The following is an 18,399-nucleotide window of genomic DNA, read 5'->3' on the forward strand; positions in this document are numbered from 1 at the left end:
AATTATATTGAACTGTGTGCTGTATATTCTGGTTTCTAACACATGGTAGGATGATGATGGTGATGATGATGAAGGCCACTGTTTTTAAATGTTAGTTGGTTGATCTGTCCCTGAGTGGGTCCAGAGATGGAACTTCTAACATGAAACAATTCATCCTAACATATCTATAAATCATTAACCATGTACAAAATATTGTTATTAGCATAGGCAGGTCTATGGCAGTTTCAGGGAACTCTGAATCTTCAGACACTACATATCAATATTCAAGTCTCTCATGCTGAAGGGAAATAACAAAACACTACACTAGCCTTCCCCAGACCCACATCTCTGTCCAGTTAGAGCTGCACTTTCTCTTTTCTCATTTGCTTGCAGGTGGGCTTGAAAGCCTGGCCACATCTGCTTTCTCCACTCCTTGTATTCCGTCCTACCCAAGCTCAGCACCGAACTTCCACAGCCCTGGTGGGGAAACTGCTTGTACCAGTGTCTCCACCATCTTCCATTGTGCAAGACCAAAAGCCTGATTGTCCATCCTTCACCAAACTGAATTCTCTAGTATTTGACACTGTTAACCACTCCCTTCTTCCTGATTAGCCTCCTCCTTGATTTCTATGAAACCATCAATCCCTAATTTTCCTTCTGTTTTTCTAGTTACTTGACAGATTCCTTCACGGGTTCTTCCACTCTTCCCTTAAATGTTTGTGTTGCCCAGAATTCACACTAACACTTTATTCCTTCTCACTCTACTATTCTTGTTGACTGACTTCATTAGTACCCAGGGCTTCAGCTCCCACTTTTACAGAGATGATTCCAAAATCTATAACTGTAAACATTGTCTCTTTCTCAGGCTTAAAACCTAAATATCCCAAAGCCGGCAGAAATCTTTACTTGGATGTTTCACTAGCACTTTCCACTTGGCATTTACGCTGATCACCCTCCCCTCAGTATCAACTCTTCTTGCTATTTCTCTGATTGGTAATATCATCTGCTCCCCTGTCAACATCAGAAACCAAGTGGCAGCCTAAATCCTGAAACTTCAGGCTTTAGGACTAAATTTAGGACTCACTTCCTTTGAGCAGCTTTCCAACATCCCAAATCTAGTTTAGATTGTCCAGCTCTGAGACAGCAAGGCATCCTTGCATATTGTTATTTTGAATCTTATATTTTACTACAATATCTGATTTATTTGCCTTACTAGACTATAAACTCCCTGAGGGTAGGTAATATATTATATTGTTTGTATCCACAGGCCCAGGAAAGTGCCGAGATGTTCAATTAATATTGGTCAAAGAACCCCCAAAACTCACAGCACAACACTGAATGATTGAATGAAGTTGTCAACAAAACAAATAATATAAAATAAATTGGCCAATGAGATAAGACTGCATGTAACCAGCATATAATATAAAACACAAGTTCTAGTTCCTAAGACCAAGAGAGATCAGATTCATTTTAGGAGGAAGGGGATGGAGTCCAGGTAGAGTAGCATCTTGCTTATTGAGCACTTACTATGTGCCAAGCCCTCTGCTAGATATTTCATATAAAACTTGTTCAGTTCTTCAAAGATAGAAGATAGCGTTAATGTTGTCCAACTAACCATTGAGGAAACTTGGCCTCAGAGAAGTCTGGCCCATTGCTCAAGGTCCCCAGCTCCTAGGTGGTGGGTCCAGATTTAGAGCCAGACAAATTGGCAGGCATTCTCTCCTTCATACCTTGGTTCCCTGAGTGGAATGATCCATTTTCCACCTGTCACAGTGGAAGCAAGAGTGAGACCAGGGAGGAGGAAGACTATAATTACTCCTATTGAGCATTTAAAAAATACATTTTATGGCTTGTGGTTCTCAATATAATGTTTTTTTGTTATTTGATTTCTAGAACTATATGAGGTATGACTATTAAGTAATGAGGGTGATTTTATTGTACATCTTGTGGAAATTGGTCCCTTTACAGGAGTCTCCATCCTTTCTAGGAAGAGGTAATGTAATGTGGTAGATGCCCTATGATGTCCCACCCTTGACAAGTTTGGGGGCCAGGGAAGAAATGAGAGTGTGGTAAAGAGAGTCTCTTGTGGGGATGGAGTTGAACCCTCTGCTGTCCACCTCCCTGACTTTCTACAGGCTATGGATAGTGGACATCAGTTCTCTCATGCAGCAAATATTTGCGGGTATTTATTCTGTGGCAAGTTCTAGTCCACAGTAGAGGAATCTGGGATGAGCAAGACAAATATCCTGCTCTCATGGACCTTGCAATTCTAATGGGAGAAAGATGGTTATAGGTGTGTGCCCATGCCTACAAACACACACACACATTTTTAAAAGGGAGTAAAATAAGGGGGATGATACATCAACCGGATTCTATGGCTATCAGTAGATCACTCTATAAGTCTTCGCGAACACCTCATCTATATATTTTTAAAATGCAAATCTTAGGTGCCTTATGTTTTTCTGTTGGCTTTGCTTATCTTAGCTTTTGTTGTTTTTGTGCATCCCTTGGGCTATCTTTGTTGTTTTATTTGTTTTGTTTGGGTTTGGTCAGTTTCAGTCATTTTGGCATAGAGAAGAGAAGAGGGCTTGAATGCTCACGACAGTTGCCATTGTGTCAGGTGCTATAATAGGAGGTTTCACGTGTATCATCTGTCTTAATTCACACAGCAAGCTTTGAAGAAGCTCTTATTAACCCTGTTTGCAGATTTGGAGATAAAAACTCAGTGAAAATAAGTAATGTGCCCAAGATCACAGAGCTCGTACATGGCAGAGCTGGGCTATGAGGCATGAATTTTAATTCATGCCAACCATCGGTTCTTTTCACTAGCTCAAGCAGAGGAGTCCTGTGTTGGAAAGGATGTGAAGTGGTCTATGATGAAAGAAGAACCGATTAAGATTCAACTGACCTGAATTCTGGCCTCAAGTTAGCCACTGACGAGGAAAACAATTTGACATATATTTGCCTCATTTGCAAGGGTGCAAAGAGATAATGGGAAGTGGGGTTCCTCATGCCTACCTGGCACTGATCATGTGGGCAGCTATCATATGAGAACTGCTCTGGGTTTTACAGAGGACACTACTTGTGTCTCATTCATAGTACTGTGTTTGGCATCTGTTTCTATTTCTTAGAACTTCCTTGACCCTAGAAACTGAAGGCCTAGTCAGTTCTTACCTCTCTGATCACTAGCGAACATTTCTAGTTTACTACACCACCTTGTCTGGAGGGCCCCGAGAGAGCCAACCTTCTTCACGCTAAGCTCCAAAGCCTCCTCAGTCATTCCCCTCCACTGGGTCCTTACCCATTTAGGTAGGTTTCTGTAATATAAATATGCATCATGTACGGGCTTCTTACTTTGTTTTTTCCTAATGCACACACAGAACAGCTGGGTACAATCTTTTCCCAGATAAACACAAGCTGTAAGTTTTCTTTATTTATGAATAACACACAGTTTGAAATTGCTTTTACAACTGGATACACACTTCATTAGGTACATTCAGATATTTCTGTTGGATCCAGAACTCCCCAGTGGCCATCCTCACCTAGGCAGCTCCTCCATGGAAAAATGAAACCTTATTAATAACCACTTTTGATCCTTAGGTGATCTTTAGGTGACCTCTAATTCTAAAACTGGCTCTTCTTTAAAATCAGAGAAACACCCATCCCATATTACACACACATAAAACCTTCAGACAACTTGAGAATTTGCCTGCCTTGTGCCATACAGCTTATCTGTCTACGGCACCACTTCAGGGAAGAAACCTGTGGCATTGGGGGAATTAGGTACTTCCGATAGGTAGTAAGAACTAACATTCATTGAGTGCTTAGTGAATGCCAGGCAGGATGCTGACGAGTTTACATGCAGTATTTCATTTAACACTCACAAATACTGTGTGTACTCATTATTGTCAGTGCCTCTATTTACAGATGGGGAAACTGAGGATGAGCAAAAGTTAAAGAAATTGTGAAAAGTCACGTGGAAGTATTTAGGAAGGATTCAGACGGACCCCATTGTCCCTGTTCTAGTCTTACTACACTATAAAACAGGGGCTTTTAATTGACCTAGATCATGGCTGGTAAGTTACAGTAGATGCATGACTTAAACCTGGATCACTGGACTCTTATTAAGGGTAAGTGAGCAACACTTTTTTTTTTTCCCCCAAAAATGTACTGATAACTTCATGGCCTTATTCTAAAACAATCCTAGAATCTACTCTCAAAAGCTGAGATGTGGCTGAGCAGGGGAAATCTACTAAGAGACAAATTGAAATCAGTGGAATCACTTTAGGTTCTGAAGCTTAAGATAAGGGGGACTATTTCTAATGTACAAACAAAGACGGGGGGCCTAGATCTGAGATAGGGGTTCCATGGATAACATGCCTCCCACCCGGAAAGAATTTTACCACCTTTTGTTTTTAGCGTAAGCTTGGAAGCAGGTTTTGGTTAGACGCTAGTGTTGTCCTCAGTCCTGTAGGGTAAGCTTCAGACTCCTTTCTCCCACTGCCAACCTAATATCTCCATCTGGCGGTCTTATGGAGCTTTTTACTCACTCTTTCAACCTCTGCCTCTCAAAATCTATTCCTTCTGGAGACATCACCGCCACAGGAAATTGCACCACCCAGTTACCAACCAAAACTTAGGAGTCATCCTCAGTCCCTTGATCTTCCTCAATTCCAACATCCAAACTCTCAGAAAGTCCTAAACTCTGTATATCCAAGATACACCCCTTACGTTTCTATTTTTCTCTGTCATCATTGCTTCTGCCATCATTTCTTTCCTGTTCCACTCTTGAAAATCTCCCTGCTTCCATTCTGTACCCTTGCAAACCATTCTCCATCAGTTCATGTCACCTCCCTGTTTTAAGTTTTCCAAAGTTATTGCCCTGCCCTGGATCCACCTCTGTCTTTTCTATTATAAATCACCCTGAATATCAAGATGTATGTAGATCTGAATCAAAGCTCTAGTTTGGACATGGGGCATTTACAATCTTTCACTCATGTCTTTCTACATTCACAAGTTGTTATCACAGGGAAGTGGGAGTTGTGTTATATAATCCTAATTTATGATTATGAAATGCTTCCAATGTGCAAAGTGTAACACATCGCCTCATTAATTGTCACCCTGTATTAATCATGCTTTAAAATTTTTCTGTATTTTATGATGCTTTGACATCTGGGAGGCTTGCTAATTCTGGAGAGACTGCCCCTCCCAGGGTTAGCTAATTCCTAGAGCTAGCAAGAAGCTTGTCTTCGGCATGCCTTTTGCAGGCAAACCAATCAAGTAAGAGCCCACATCCCCAACTGCCTTCTTTATCCAACTGTCACTTACCAAGCTATTTCCTCTAACTCACCCAGGAACACTAGAGACTACCACTGTAGCCCAGGGCCTGCCAGAATTACTCAAACAATCTGATTCTAAGCTTGCTCTAGCTTGCCTACCCAGCTTTACCCATTCCTTCTCGTAGATGCTGCAACCAAGGCTCTGGGTCTTTGCTTTCTCCTTGCTTCCTCTCCTTCTTGACATTGCACCCCTCCATGTTTCCCCACATGGCTCTGCAGGGCATGGTATGCCCTCTCCTCTTGGGAATGGTAAGTAATAAACTCTTCTTTCAAGGAAGCTGTCTCTATGTCTTTTAACATACCAGACCTCAAAACAAAATCTTGGGGACATCTCTCAAGACACCCCCCAGGGCCCCATGAGATAGGTATCGTTAGGCACCAGTCACATAGCTGAAGGGTTGAGAAGTCAGTCTCCGAAGAGACAGTCCAACTTCAGAACCAACATTCCTCGTTAGTACTCTTACTTTGTCCTCAGATATTCGTCTTCATATATGCAGATATACATCCAAGAGGGGTTTAACTCCCCATCATGGTACTCAACCAAATATTCCTTAGAAAACCCCCAATATAAACCACTTTAGTCCTTCCTCATTGTGAACCTCACGTCCTGTTCTCTTTCCCATTCCAAATTCATTTGGTTTTCTATTCTATAAATGGAATACGGGTCCCTAGCAATGCCTTACACATGAATGAAATCTCCCCCACAAAACTGTTGACTGGCAAAGATTAACATAAAGATTAGACCTCTGTAGTTATTTCTCTGATTCACTAGCCCTTGAGTTCAGTGATTTATTCACCCACAAATATTGAACTAGGAAGCCAGCTTACTAGAAGAAAATAGACACAAGAGGCCCTGTTCTCTAGGACTCCAGGTACCCACAGCTGGAGGGAGCCAGCCCAGAAAAAAGAAAGATTTCTTACATAATATTAAGAGTACATAATGTCTTGCTTCAACCTACCTCTGCTTCTCTTCTTTTCTTGTCCCTTCTGTTCTTTTCCCAGCTGGACTTCTTCCCCAATAACTTGTCCCATTTCAAGCAATCCTTCATAGACTGAGTTAGCATTTAGCAACTGCTCCATTTGCATCTCCTGAGGAGCACTAGGACTGGACTGACAGGTGCATGACAAGGGAATGTCACCTGAGCCCACTACAACCAAGTGGCAAGAGCTGTGTCACTCCTACGGCAGACTGACCCAACCCCATACCATCATCCCCCAGTGTTCAAGACAAAAAGTCTGTAACTGAAGAAAATAATAAGCACAGCTTCACATTCTCAGCTTCACTCAGGTTAAAGCACTAAAGAAAGCCTTTCCAGTCTGGTGATAATGGATAAGAGCATCTCCGAGTTTAGAGGATTAGGTACAATGTGTATACAGAAAACCCAGGTACACTCAAATCTCCAGGAAAGATGTGTGTCATTAAAACTGGCAGGTGGTTCCAAAGTAAGTAGTTTGGCTGTTCTCTGAGGCCTGAGCCTCTCTTCCGGGCATCTTTTCTCTCCCACCCTTATAGCCCAAGAGCTCAGGATGAGTGTTCTGCCCAGCGCCTGTCTTTATTAATATCCCTTTTCTGGAAAGGAGCTGATACGCATTTTTTTTCCCCGCTATTTAAAAGAGATAAAGCATACATAGCATGACTAGTGACCAGTATTCTTTCTTCCTGAGGTGTGATGCTCTCATTAAAAACTTTAGACCTAAAAACATATGTGGGCTCCCATTTACAAGGGAAGATGGGGCAGTATATATAAATGCTCAGTCCCCATAATGGAGAGCAGATAGGATGCCTTTGTATCCTTAAACAGCTAAAGTAATGAATAAGAATTTAAAGCTTATTTTTGAATTAAATTCCATTGTCCAGAGCCCTGCCTAATTTAACAAAAGGATTTGAGAAAGAATTCAGTAAAGAAAATGCACATAACAACCACTGAATTATGATATAGGGGGATAAGCTATGGTTCTGCAGGTATGAGGTGGCTTCTGCCAGAAGGAACAGAAGAAAAGCAATAGGACAGGCCCAAGGAAAGCCTGAGCTCTCTGGTTAAGAACTAAAAGAAATTAATCTAAGCCTCAAAGAAACTGATAGGCTGGCCTTTAAGGATGCCCTATTCCCCAAGTCCCCTCCCAATACCACTGTGGTGCCAATTCATGTTGTGATCATAAGCCATAGATGAAGTTTCTGAAAATCGCCCCTAACACTCTTTAGGCTCTCCACGTGTTTTTCCCATCTCTTTCTTTTCTACAGTAAGATACTAGAGCATGCAGCGGTTTGGGGACTATTCTGTATGTTGTGCAGTAAGAAGAAATTCAGACTTGCCAGTTTGGGAAAGAGAGAGAGCAGGTCTAGAGCCATGAGTAGCTCCGAGGTGGGTCATCTGAGCAGGAAGCATATTTCATCTTTTCGCAAAAGCTCCGGGGAGCCCCGCCATAGGACTGTATAGCTTGGCCGGGTGGCAAACGGCGGCAGGGGTGAACGCGCACACACCGGTTTAGCTACCTCCGGGGAAAGGATGGATGTTCAGTTCTCCGGGGCGGGGTCTGGCAACTTCTGCTTGGGCAAGGAGCGAGCATCACTTTTCCATTTGCTGCTCCCTCCCCCCCCCCGCCCCGAACTCCCTCACCCCTACTCCCCTCGCCCCGCCCCCGCCTCTTGCAGGGGAAGCCACCAAGAGGGGCGCGGCATCCTCTCGGCTGGCTCGGGTGTCAGGGGGAGAGTGGAGCCGGCTGCGGCGCCCGCCTCACCCCCGCTCGGCGGCGGAGTCCGTGTGGGCGCGGCGCGGCGCGGCAGGGGTTAAGGTGGGCGCCCGCGCCCCGCGCCCCGCGCCCGCCCGCCGGGATGAGCGCGCAGTCCGCCCGCCCGCTCGCCGCCGGCCCCGGAGAAAGTGGCGGTCAGTGATGGAGCTGCTGCCATGACAACCCCGGCGGTCGGGGCCCGCGCGCGTCGGGGCTGCTCCCGGGAGGAAGGCGGCGCGGAGGCCGGGGGCGGCCGCTGAGCGTGGCGTCCGCGCGTCCCCGCGTCCCGTGCCGCGTCCCCGGAGGAGGCGGGGGCGCCGTCCGCCAGCTCCCCGTGCGCCCGCAGCCTGCGCCGGGCGGCGCTCCGCGGGCCGGGCTGGCCAGCAGTCGCCGCCCGGGCTGCGGTGGAGGACGCCCACGGCCCCGCGGATCCTCAGGCTGCGACGGCCGCGTCCCCGGCCTGGAACTTTTTGCCGCCTTTGGGTTCCAGATTCGAGACTCGGGCTGGTCTATAAATACATCTGTACATGTGTGTGAGCCAATAAAACATTTTCTCCTCCCTTGAAGCAGGAGCCTTTTAGGACATCTCCTTTATGCCAGAGACCCTTGCCTTGCTTCTTTGGGTTATAAACTTTTGATGCCAGACCTCTGCGGAACGTGCCCAACTGAATCTTAAAGTAGCATCTTGAAGAGCGAGGCAGAGAAAGAGCAATCTGTGACCTTCATCCCTGCACCTTCCTCCTTCCTCTCCCTTCCCGGCTGCCTCCCTCCTCCCCAGGGGAGCGTCAAGAAAGCTCTTTTTGGATGCAGGAGGGGGCATCGGGTTCTGCTAGGCTGGAAAGCTGAGGCAGGATTTGAGGAAGAATCATTAGACTCCGGAGAGCCTGGACTCGTTTCTCCTCCTTCCCCCTCTCTGCTTCTGGCTTGCTCCATCCCTCTCCCGTCTCCCCACACCACAACCCGAGACCCGCTGGTGTGCGGGGCGGGGGACAAGGACCGCGCCGCTGCCGGAGTTCTGGGAAGTTGTGGCTGTCGAGGATGGGGGTCTGTGGGTACCTGTTCCTGCCCTGGAAGTGCCTCGTGGTCGTGTCTCTCAGGCTGCTGTTCCTTGTACCCACAGGAGTGCCCGTGCGCAGCGGAGATGCCACCTTCCCCAAAGCTATGGACAACGTGACGGTCCGGCAGGGGGAGAGCGCCACCCTCAGGTAGGGAGCTGTACTTCAGCGGGGGACTGAGCCCCTCGGACTTGTTAAGGGTGTGGGTAGGGGCCAGCAAGACAGCAAGAGAGAGAGAGAGAAAGAGAGAGAGCAGAAGGCTGGGGTTGGGGAGTAGGGCATGCGAAGGGCCTTTCTTCAGGCCCGAGAGTTGCCCACTTGCAGACTGTGGCTGCTAACACCCATTTTCCTGGACAGGTTTGTCATTTGCTCTGGTTTTTCTGGTCAGGGATCTGATGCAGGACACGGAGGTCCATGCTTGGGACTCCATGCATCCATGAGGCCATGACATGGCTAGATTCACTTGATGCCCTGACATCAAGATGAGAACACGAGCGCCCTGTAATTGCAGTACTGGGGGTTAGCCTAAGATCACTGAGCGCTTTGGTGGCTCTCTCACAGGCCAGAACGTGCGTGATGAGGCAAGGTAGTCTTCCCGATGGGGTGGCTTGCTCCTACCAGAGACCTACCTAAAATGTCAGGCTCTGGAATTGCCAGTGCTGGGCCATGGCCGTTTATGAGTCTGCTCAAGACGCAGCCATCCATGCCAACCGCGTGTGGTGCTCCTGGGACCCCTATTATAAACTATGAGGGCAGTTTTATCTTTGCAGGCTCGGACCAAGGAGAGGAAACATGTAGCTTTTATGCAACGACATCACTCCTGTGCGAAAAGCACAATAGAAAGCTTTTTGTTTTACCTTAATGAGTTACAGAGAATCACTTACATGCTCCAGGCCGAGGGGTGGAGATTCTTGGAATATGAATCTTTGGGGACTGGGCCCGCTGCAGCAGAGACTTTAATAAAAATGCAGCTACCACTTTCCACCAGCTCAGCAGATATCATCTTTTATCCCTTTAATGAGGCAGTTCTGGTCCTAGGAGACAGATTCAGGGACGTCCCAGCTTAACTCTGGCTCACAGTATACACAGGCTGAATGCGTTTGCCCTGTCTATGACTTTGATGGTTATGTTGAAAATAAAACATGCTGTCCCAGATTCTGCAGCCAAGAAGCCTGGCTTCTCCAAGGAACAGTTGAGGATGGGGCTTCCTTCCTGTTCCTTTGGCTGCCCTGGTTGAACTCTCTCTGTATCTGAACAAGCTGCGCCCAGGGAAGGAAAGAAAGGCCTCTCAGGACACTGGCTATTCTTTCCCAAGCTCCAGGCTAAGGTTGGATTCTTGCCACTTTGGGAGATTCTTAGCTGCATCTTCTTTTGGAGAAGAGAACAGGTTTCAAAGATCTGTCTGCTGGTGCTCAGGGGCTCCAGTAGAAGAGAGAAAAAGGGGTGCTAGGGACAGACTCCCCTCCCTGACTGCAGGAGGGAAAACCCTTCTAGCCCCATGGGCACTCCTCAGCCTATCCCAGACTAGAGTGCAATATGTCTATTTCGTTGTCCCGAGAAATTTCTGGAGCCTCCTCCTTAGAATTGACTTGTGGGATGCACATTGGCCAAAGAGCTGTGGGCTCAAATATAGGAGTAGTACCCTATACTACCGAGGAAATGTTGGTAAATGTTAGCAGGTGTGAGGGGCTGGTGATGCTTCCACACACCTCTCTTTATCTCCTAATCTAGTATTGGGGGCGAAGAGGCCCAGCACCGAGTAAAACCTCCTTGCTGAACCTTCCAAATCTTTTGTCCCGTTCTTGACCCTGGAAGTTAAAGCAGAAACTTAAAAACTCCAGCTTTCTGCTTTCCAGGATGCAGTAAGATGATTCCACCAGCAGAGGGCCAGCTTTGCTCTGCCTTTTTTTTTTATTAGGGGCTGGCCTGGTTTCATGATCTTCAATTCAAATGTTCAGCAGCTGGGCTTGGTAATGGGAATGGGAATAAAAACGGGAAAAGCTGAATAGTTGCTTTTTGTGCTTTGTGGAGAAAAAAAAAAAAAACCTTAGATGCGCGAATATAACTGTTATCTGTTACCTGATTGCATGCTTTTATTTTTTAAAAAGTGTTGATTTTGTCTCTCCTCCTCTGTATAATTTGCTCTGAAATAGATTCAGCACATTGTCCACATTTTAATCTCTTTATATTCTTTTTACCTCTTGTGTTCTTCTCTCATTACTTTAGTCTTCGTTTTTATCGGGTAATTCCATTTTACATGCTTTTGCCTATAATTCGTTCTCTTCACCCTTTTTTGCCTTTGTCATTTAATTCTTATTAATTTCTGATTTTTTCGAGGTTTTGATTTCATTCTTGTCACAGTGTTTCTGCAAACAGCATCCCAATCTCCTGCAGCTTTCTGGGGGTCCCAGTCTCTCTCTAGTTTTGCGTGCACCTTCGGTTTATTGGTTAACAGCTGTGTGCCCACATCAATGAAAAACTTACCTGTCAGTGCTCCAAGGGAGAGTCCTGGCTTCCAGTCTCGGGAAATCCTTAGCCTCAACCTCAGATAAATGTATCATGTTTTATGCGTGTTGTATTTTGCTTTTAAAAGACTGTGATTCTAAGGATGGTCACACTTCAGTCTCCTTAAAGATGTTCCCTTGGGAATCCAGTGTTTGGAAATTTAGCGTTCTGAATGCATCAGATGTGCAGGATGCATTGAAAACATTGACTGCTTCCCAGGCCCACGAGCCACACAAAGTCTTTTCGAATGTGGTTACTTTGGATCAAAATCTCTCACATATGCTTCTAAATCTTGCCTAAAGTCACAAAGGAGGCCAGAGACCTAGTAGAAAAGCAAAGGAGTGGAGGAAGCCGGGCCCTCATTTGAATTTTCCAATGAGATATTGCACGGCTTAGAGAAGGATGATGTCCTTCCTTGGAGATATCAGTTTGGTTTTGATAGGTCCTTGATTGCATTGAGGGACGTTAGGAAGGGATGTGCGGGAGATGACACTGAAGTTTCGAACGTGGATAAAACTCATTTTATATAAGTGAGGCAATATTATCTTCCTCATAACTACTTCACAGGGCTACTTGAAAAGTAAAAGTAATTATTTGAATATTGAGTAATTTTGTCTTCCTGGAAGAGAGATGTTATGGGAAATGAAGGTGCTGTTCACCATGGCTGAATTATAGCTTCTATGAATCTGATTTGAATTCATTATTACAAATGGGCCCTTTTGGCCAGAATCATTTCAATTATCTGCTGCTGGGTTAAAAATGTTCTGTGCCTTTCCATTAGATTAGATATGACAAGGATCTAGAAGTCCTATGTCTGAATCAGTGCCCACGTCGGGAAAGGAGCCCAGGATGCTCACTGGTCAGTTGGGTCCTACTAAGCCATTTCTGTTGTGCGGATGATAGCCCAGTGTGTTTTGTTCCTGGGCCTCAATCTCCTCTAACTTTGGTTTACTTAGTGGAACCATGTCATCTGTGTACATGAACATTGTGAGGGGCTGCTGTAGGATGGAGGCATGGCTTGTTGCTTTAAGGGACTGGTCCCCTAAGTGGGAAAAGTTCCCAGCGACATAACTGTTTTTATTTATTTATTTGTTTGTTTGTTTATTTTTTATATGGCAGGATAATCAGTTTTGCTGATCCAGGCTTGCTGATCTGGGATTATGCTTAATAACTCTTTTTCTAAAATGACGCTACATTTTCATTTGGAGTTCTGAGCTAATCCATTTGGAACCAAGTATTTGAGGGTTTCCTACTGCCAAGGAATAATCTGAGCAGCAGGATTTTGCCCAAGCAACTGGGGCAGTGAAGCTCCCAAGGACAACACACTGTTGTTTGCCTGGGCATTCTTTCTCTATTTTGCACTCACCCTCAGCAGCTTCTCTGTGAAAATTAGAAAATTCAGAACAGCCACTAGGTTATTGGAAGCAGGTGTGCCACTTTTGCATATTGCAGTATTTAAGCTGCCTACGCTGAATAAGGTCATGGGTAAGGGCAGAGTCTTCACTCTTGGTCTGGGGAAATGAAGACATAAAAAGAAGCAAGTATGTGTCCGTAAAGGACCCCTCACACGGCGCTGCTGACCTGGGCTGCACACTGCAGTTGCCCGGGATGCTTTAAAAACCTTCTACTGCCAGCCTCCCAGACCAATGAAATAAAATTCTCTGGAGTTAGGCACCGGGGTGGGCTTGTGAGACAAAAAAAATCTCCTCTGGTATTTCTAATGTGGAACCAGAGCCAAGAACCTGCCCTCGGAACATCTGAGCAAGTGGGTCTCCAATGACCCTACCTTCCCTTGACCGTCTCCTGCGTGCGTGTACCTGGCCACCCACGGGCTGCCTGTGCTCTAGAAAGGGCACTGGGTTCAGGGGCCCGAGTAACTGGATGTGATTCTTATTCTACCACTCACTAACTACATGGTTTTGAGCACTTCAGTCCAACGGTGTACACCTAGAAGCAATATCTGCTCAGTCTGTGACATCAGCTGAGATGAAGTACATGGCCTTATTCTAACTACAAAGCAATGTATACCTCCAAGTTATCACTGGTCCTGCATGGGATTCCTCAATAACAACCCATAATACTCTCAGTCTTTTCCAGGTTTATGTGCTCTGCCTTTTCACCCTTCTACACCCACCCCATACACACCTTTAAAATGTGCTGATTTCTTCCCGCTTCCCCTCAGCATCCTGCTTTCTCCTTGAGGCCCAGAATTGTTGAGTTCCAATGACACTTGTTAAGTATCTCGGTTCTAGCAGATGCACACCATGGAACTAGCATTTAGGGATGGGTCCAGTTAGGCTGGGAGCTCCTGGAGGTTAGGAGCCCTGTCTTATGTACTGAGTACAGATACCATGATGGACACAAAGGATTAAAAAATACGAATCGGTTGAATGCTTTAATCCTTTTTAACAGGACTCAGTCTCTTATCATGTATTATTACCTCTGCAACCACAAAGTGCTGATATCTAAAAAGTTCCATTCTCTTCGGAATATGACGCTGGGACACTCAGACACAGCAGTTGGTTAGAGATCTTGGAGGCCTGAGGGACTTTTGGATTCTACTTAAATCCCTTGCCAGAAGGGACAGTTGAATCCACCAGTGGTCACAAGCTGATCTGAAACTATGCAAGAGGCGCGACTATCCCTGAGGGCAAGACACTGAGCAAGGCAGTAGGATTGAGAGGAAAGTTCTTCGCAGCAGCAGAGTAATATATTTAGAAGTGAGGCTGTGTCTATGGAGATTTGCCTTGCGTAGACACAGGGAGATACACGGAGCAAGGAGGCAGGAGGGGGTAGACGGGCTGCTCAGTGGCTGCACTTGGGAAGATGGTATGTCAGCTCCTGGATGAGGCTGCAGGATCCAACAGGCTGAGGGAGCAGGGCTGCCTGGACGCTAGCCCTCTCTGACGTCATTGATTAGTTAGAATATGTCTGCCTCCCCCAACACATACTCCAGGAAGCACAAGTCAAGGCAGGGGAAGGAGATTTTAAAGGATTCATGACATATGCTCTGTGGGTTTCTGAATTGCTCTGGAAAACTCAGCACCTCTTGTCATAAACCTTTTTGTTCTTTTTTTTTTTTTTTGGCCTTTAAGTAAATTTGGCCCTTGGGTCAAATTTGACTTGGGTTCAGTGTAGCCCTGTTGTTCTTTCCTCCCAGCTTCTGAAAAGGGGCGGTGCCCTTGACCTGCGTACTGTGCTTACTCTGTGGCTGGTTCTGAGGGCCCCGGGGAGGACAGCAGTACGGGCCCATGTGTGTTACAGATCTGATGGGGTCCAGCAGTGAGATGCAGCAAGAGGAGGAGCCAAAGAGGTCTTAGTTGACCTTCCCAAGGGAGAACTTTGAAAATTACTTATTAGCAGGAAGCAGTCTTCACAGTCATGAGACAAGAGGGAATTATGGACCAAGACATCTTTAGGGCTGGCAGAAATTTGCATTGTCTATTAACTTAGGAACCAAGAGTTAACCTTGCCTGAGTTTTTTTTTTTTTTTTTTTTTAATTCAGACAAGACAGCACCAGATCCTTTCAGATTCGTTTGTTTGTTTATTATTTTCCCTGCAGGAAGATGCTTTTGCTGTTGCTGGGTCTAGCTGAATTGGAGAGAAAGCTGGCATGGGGTGGGCACTGGGGGAGAGGCCGCATTATCAGCCCTTTCCACCTCCCAGTAAACGACACCTTCCTGCAGCTTCTTGGAACCCTGGTGTATCTTTTTTAAGATGTGAAAATTGAAGTTGTAATGTCTCTGCAGCTCAGCAGTTACCCTGCCTCGATCTGTGTGTCATTTCCTTGGTAGAGAAGGTTAAAGATGGGACATGTTTGAGCCTTATGTCACTCTCCCTACAGGATCACACCATAGACCCTTTCGTAAAATTGGCAAGGCGGGGGAGCTTTTAAAACAAACACGCTCTATTATCCATGATTAAGTGTGTGTCAGAGGCCAGGCCAATTAGTGTTTCATGTGATTTTCAGAATATTATTATCCCTAAATATTAACAGCCTCAGAGATTGAGGTTTAGAAGAGTTAAGTCACTTACCTTTGGTTATGTGGTTATCAGGTGTCTGGATTTGGTCCAGGAAGACTGTTTTCTTCTTCTCAGTTTTATAAGACCCTCCCCCCCCCGAACCCCCCTACCCAGACCTGGCATAGAGAACACAGAAAGCTTTCATGTGCTGCCAGCAGAAAAAACAAAAGCACCCTTTCCGTGCCCCAGACCTACACCTGACGAAAGGTCAGGAAAATCTGCGTTGCAATCAAGGGCTGTAGCTGAGCTGATCTCCCTTAGCGGTCCTCTTTGCTTTCTGCTGCTTACCTGCCCTCACCTGCATTCGAGTAAAGGTTGCTCTGTCGTCTGGGGCTGGACATGATGCATGCTGCGAACATTGCACAATGTGACAGCCACCAGGAGGGTCCAGGGTACTGTCAAGCCCATCACTGGTGCTCTTCACTTTGAACCTGTCCTACGTGCTGTAACCCCCTGCTACGTGACCTCCCGTAGTATGCCAGGATCTCCACGGACCCTGCAAACTAAGACCAGGTGGGCAGGGGATTCTTGACAAGAGCCCACTGATGCCAGAGTGCTTCCTTGAGAACTGTGAGGAAATGAGTGACCTGGATGGAAGTATAGAATGAAGGGGAGTTACTTTTTTAAATCCTAAAATATATGTCCTTCTATAATCCCCATCCCTGTCCTTATATTTGTATTTTAGTTTAAACCATTCGGCTGTGAAAAAAGAGAACCACAAGCTTTGTACTTACCTTGCCTCTGATTCATACCCTAGAGGAAATCATGTGACCCCTTTTGGCCTGTTCCCTGGAGACCGCACATTTTGCTTAAATCAAAGAGATGCTGAAGGACTTGACCTGGCTTCCCATAAAAGTGCTGATCAATAAAATGTTTAAAAATTAGTTTTGAATATTAAACATTTTCAGTGGTTCTGAAAAGTTATGGCATCTCAATTAACCAACTTTCCACTGCATAATAGGAACAAAGAATGTTCTAAGTGGTTGTTAAGTTTTCCGGCTAGCCCACAGAAGATAATTTAACTCATAATTATCCAAAATGCGACACACTGGCAATAAAGAATAATAGGGAGCCACGTTGTTGTAGAAGAAGTGATTACACAAAAGCGAGAGAAAAATGAATATAATTTTCTATTTATCTCGAATGCCAATGCTGAAGAAAAGTAGGCATAGCAAGAGGAAGATAATATGGAAACATTCTTTCAAAGAATGTTCAAAAGTTTTGGAGTTTGTTTTGTTTCTCTTGTGCCAAATTCAATTTTAAGATGTATAGCTTTCATTTTATTTTATTTTATTTTATTTTATTTTATTTTTTTAAGATTTTATTTATTTATTTGACAGAGCACAGCGAGAGAAGAAACACCAGCAGGGAGAGTGGGAGAGGGAGAAGCAGGCTTCCCGCCTAGCAGGGAGCTCAATGTGGGGCTCAATCCCAGGACCCCTGGGATCATGACCTGAACCGAAGGCAGATGCTTAACGACTGAACCACCCAGGCGCCCCTATAGCTTTCATTTTATTGGATTCAAGTACATGTATACTCTTGCAACTTCTCTGATGATTGGATTTTTTTTTTCATAAATATAGATGAAGAAAGGAATATAGATAAAGGAAATGAAAGACAAAAATGGAGAGAAGAGAACACAAGAGAGATTTTCCCAAGGTGTCAGCTAAGAGTTGAAGGAAGACGCAGAGCTAAAGAGGAGGGGGAAGTGTGTATGTATGAAGAAAAAAATCGCCTGAAGTGGGATTACCTGGTAGTCAAAAGTTGAGCAAAGAAGGAAGAAAGTCATAGACAAGAATTACCATGTCCCACAATATCTGGTGTGTGAATGTCTCCCTCCCTTCATCCAGGTCACAGGACCAGACACACAGTGGTCCAGCGCCCATGCTAAGTCGAGGTACAGAGCCGCATAGTGCTCAGATTCTCACTGGCTGCTAGGATTCAGCTCTTTCAGAACCTTGCTTCCTACCTGTCCCCCAGCTATCAGTCCCCTTCTTGTCACTGACTTTTTAGTCCATGTCTTATTACTCTGTGTGGGACCTACCCTAGGCTGGGGGTGATTGAGAGTCCCAGCTTGCCTTGCTAGGACCTCTTCTCCAACAGACCAGGTCCACACTTGACTCCACTCCTGGAAGCCTGGGGATTCATGAACTTTCCAAATGCTGGCCCTTTGCCTGCCACCCAAATGTCCGTTTTGGAGATCACCTCAGTGCAGGGAGCGTGTGAGGTCTAGGCCAAGTCACACTTGCTTCTGTGCAATTAAACCATTTATTCTCAGATATGTAGATTGCTGTGTCAGATGTTTGTCTACTTTGGCTGGGATGGGTTGTGATTGATACCATCACAACATAGGGTCTCTTGGTCACTGTTCGGAACTTCCCATGGTGGCTAAAAGGCAGAGCCAGCATCTGAGACACAGAGAATTCAGTCAGTCAGGTGTTTTATAGGAGTGGCCGTGTTCACATTGAGATACCTTCTATAAGATGCTGTGTAAGAAAGAGAAAGGAATAATGGTATTCACCTTTGTACTTTGCTGTGCTTTCTACGCCATCTCTGAAAATATTCCTCTTGCCATGTTTGTTTTTATTGCTTCTTCCATGTCTTTTGTTAAATATATTAATATCCACTCTTGGTCTTTGTATCCCCAGTGTCCAAACAATACCTAACATGTAGTAGTTGCTCCACGTTTGTTGAAAAGATGAATATTGTCCTTTATTTCTATCCCTCGGTCTCTCTTTCTACCCTCACACACACACACTTGCACACG

At 45.5% G+C, this 18,399-nt stretch overlaps 1 protein-coding gene across 3 annotated transcripts in view; it reads left to right on the forward strand.

Moving 5' to 3' along the window:
- The first annotated feature begins 8,914 nt into the window (after positions 1-8,914).
- OPCML (opioid binding protein/cell adhesion molecule like) overlaps positions 8,915-18,399 on the forward strand; it is a 491,212-nt gene continuing 481,727 nt past the window's right edge. For all 3 annotated transcript variants that reach the window (XM_064577212.1, XM_054512191.1, XM_064577213.1), the window contains exon 1: positions 8,915-9,253. In XM_064577212.1, coding sequence (XP_064433282.1) covers positions 9,087-9,253 — 167 coding nt within the window. In that variant the 5' untranslated portion in view covers positions 8,915-9,086. The remainder of the gene's footprint in view (positions 9,254-18,399) is intronic.

This window comes from Mirounga angustirostris, unplaced genomic scaffold, assembly GCF_029215605.1.
Source record: "Mirounga angustirostris isolate CCGP_5_RB_7025 unplaced genomic scaffold, mMirAng1.0.hap1 SCAF_13, whole genome shotgun sequence".
Lineage (NCBI taxonomy): Eukaryota > Metazoa > Chordata > Mammalia > Carnivora > Phocidae > Mirounga > Mirounga angustirostris.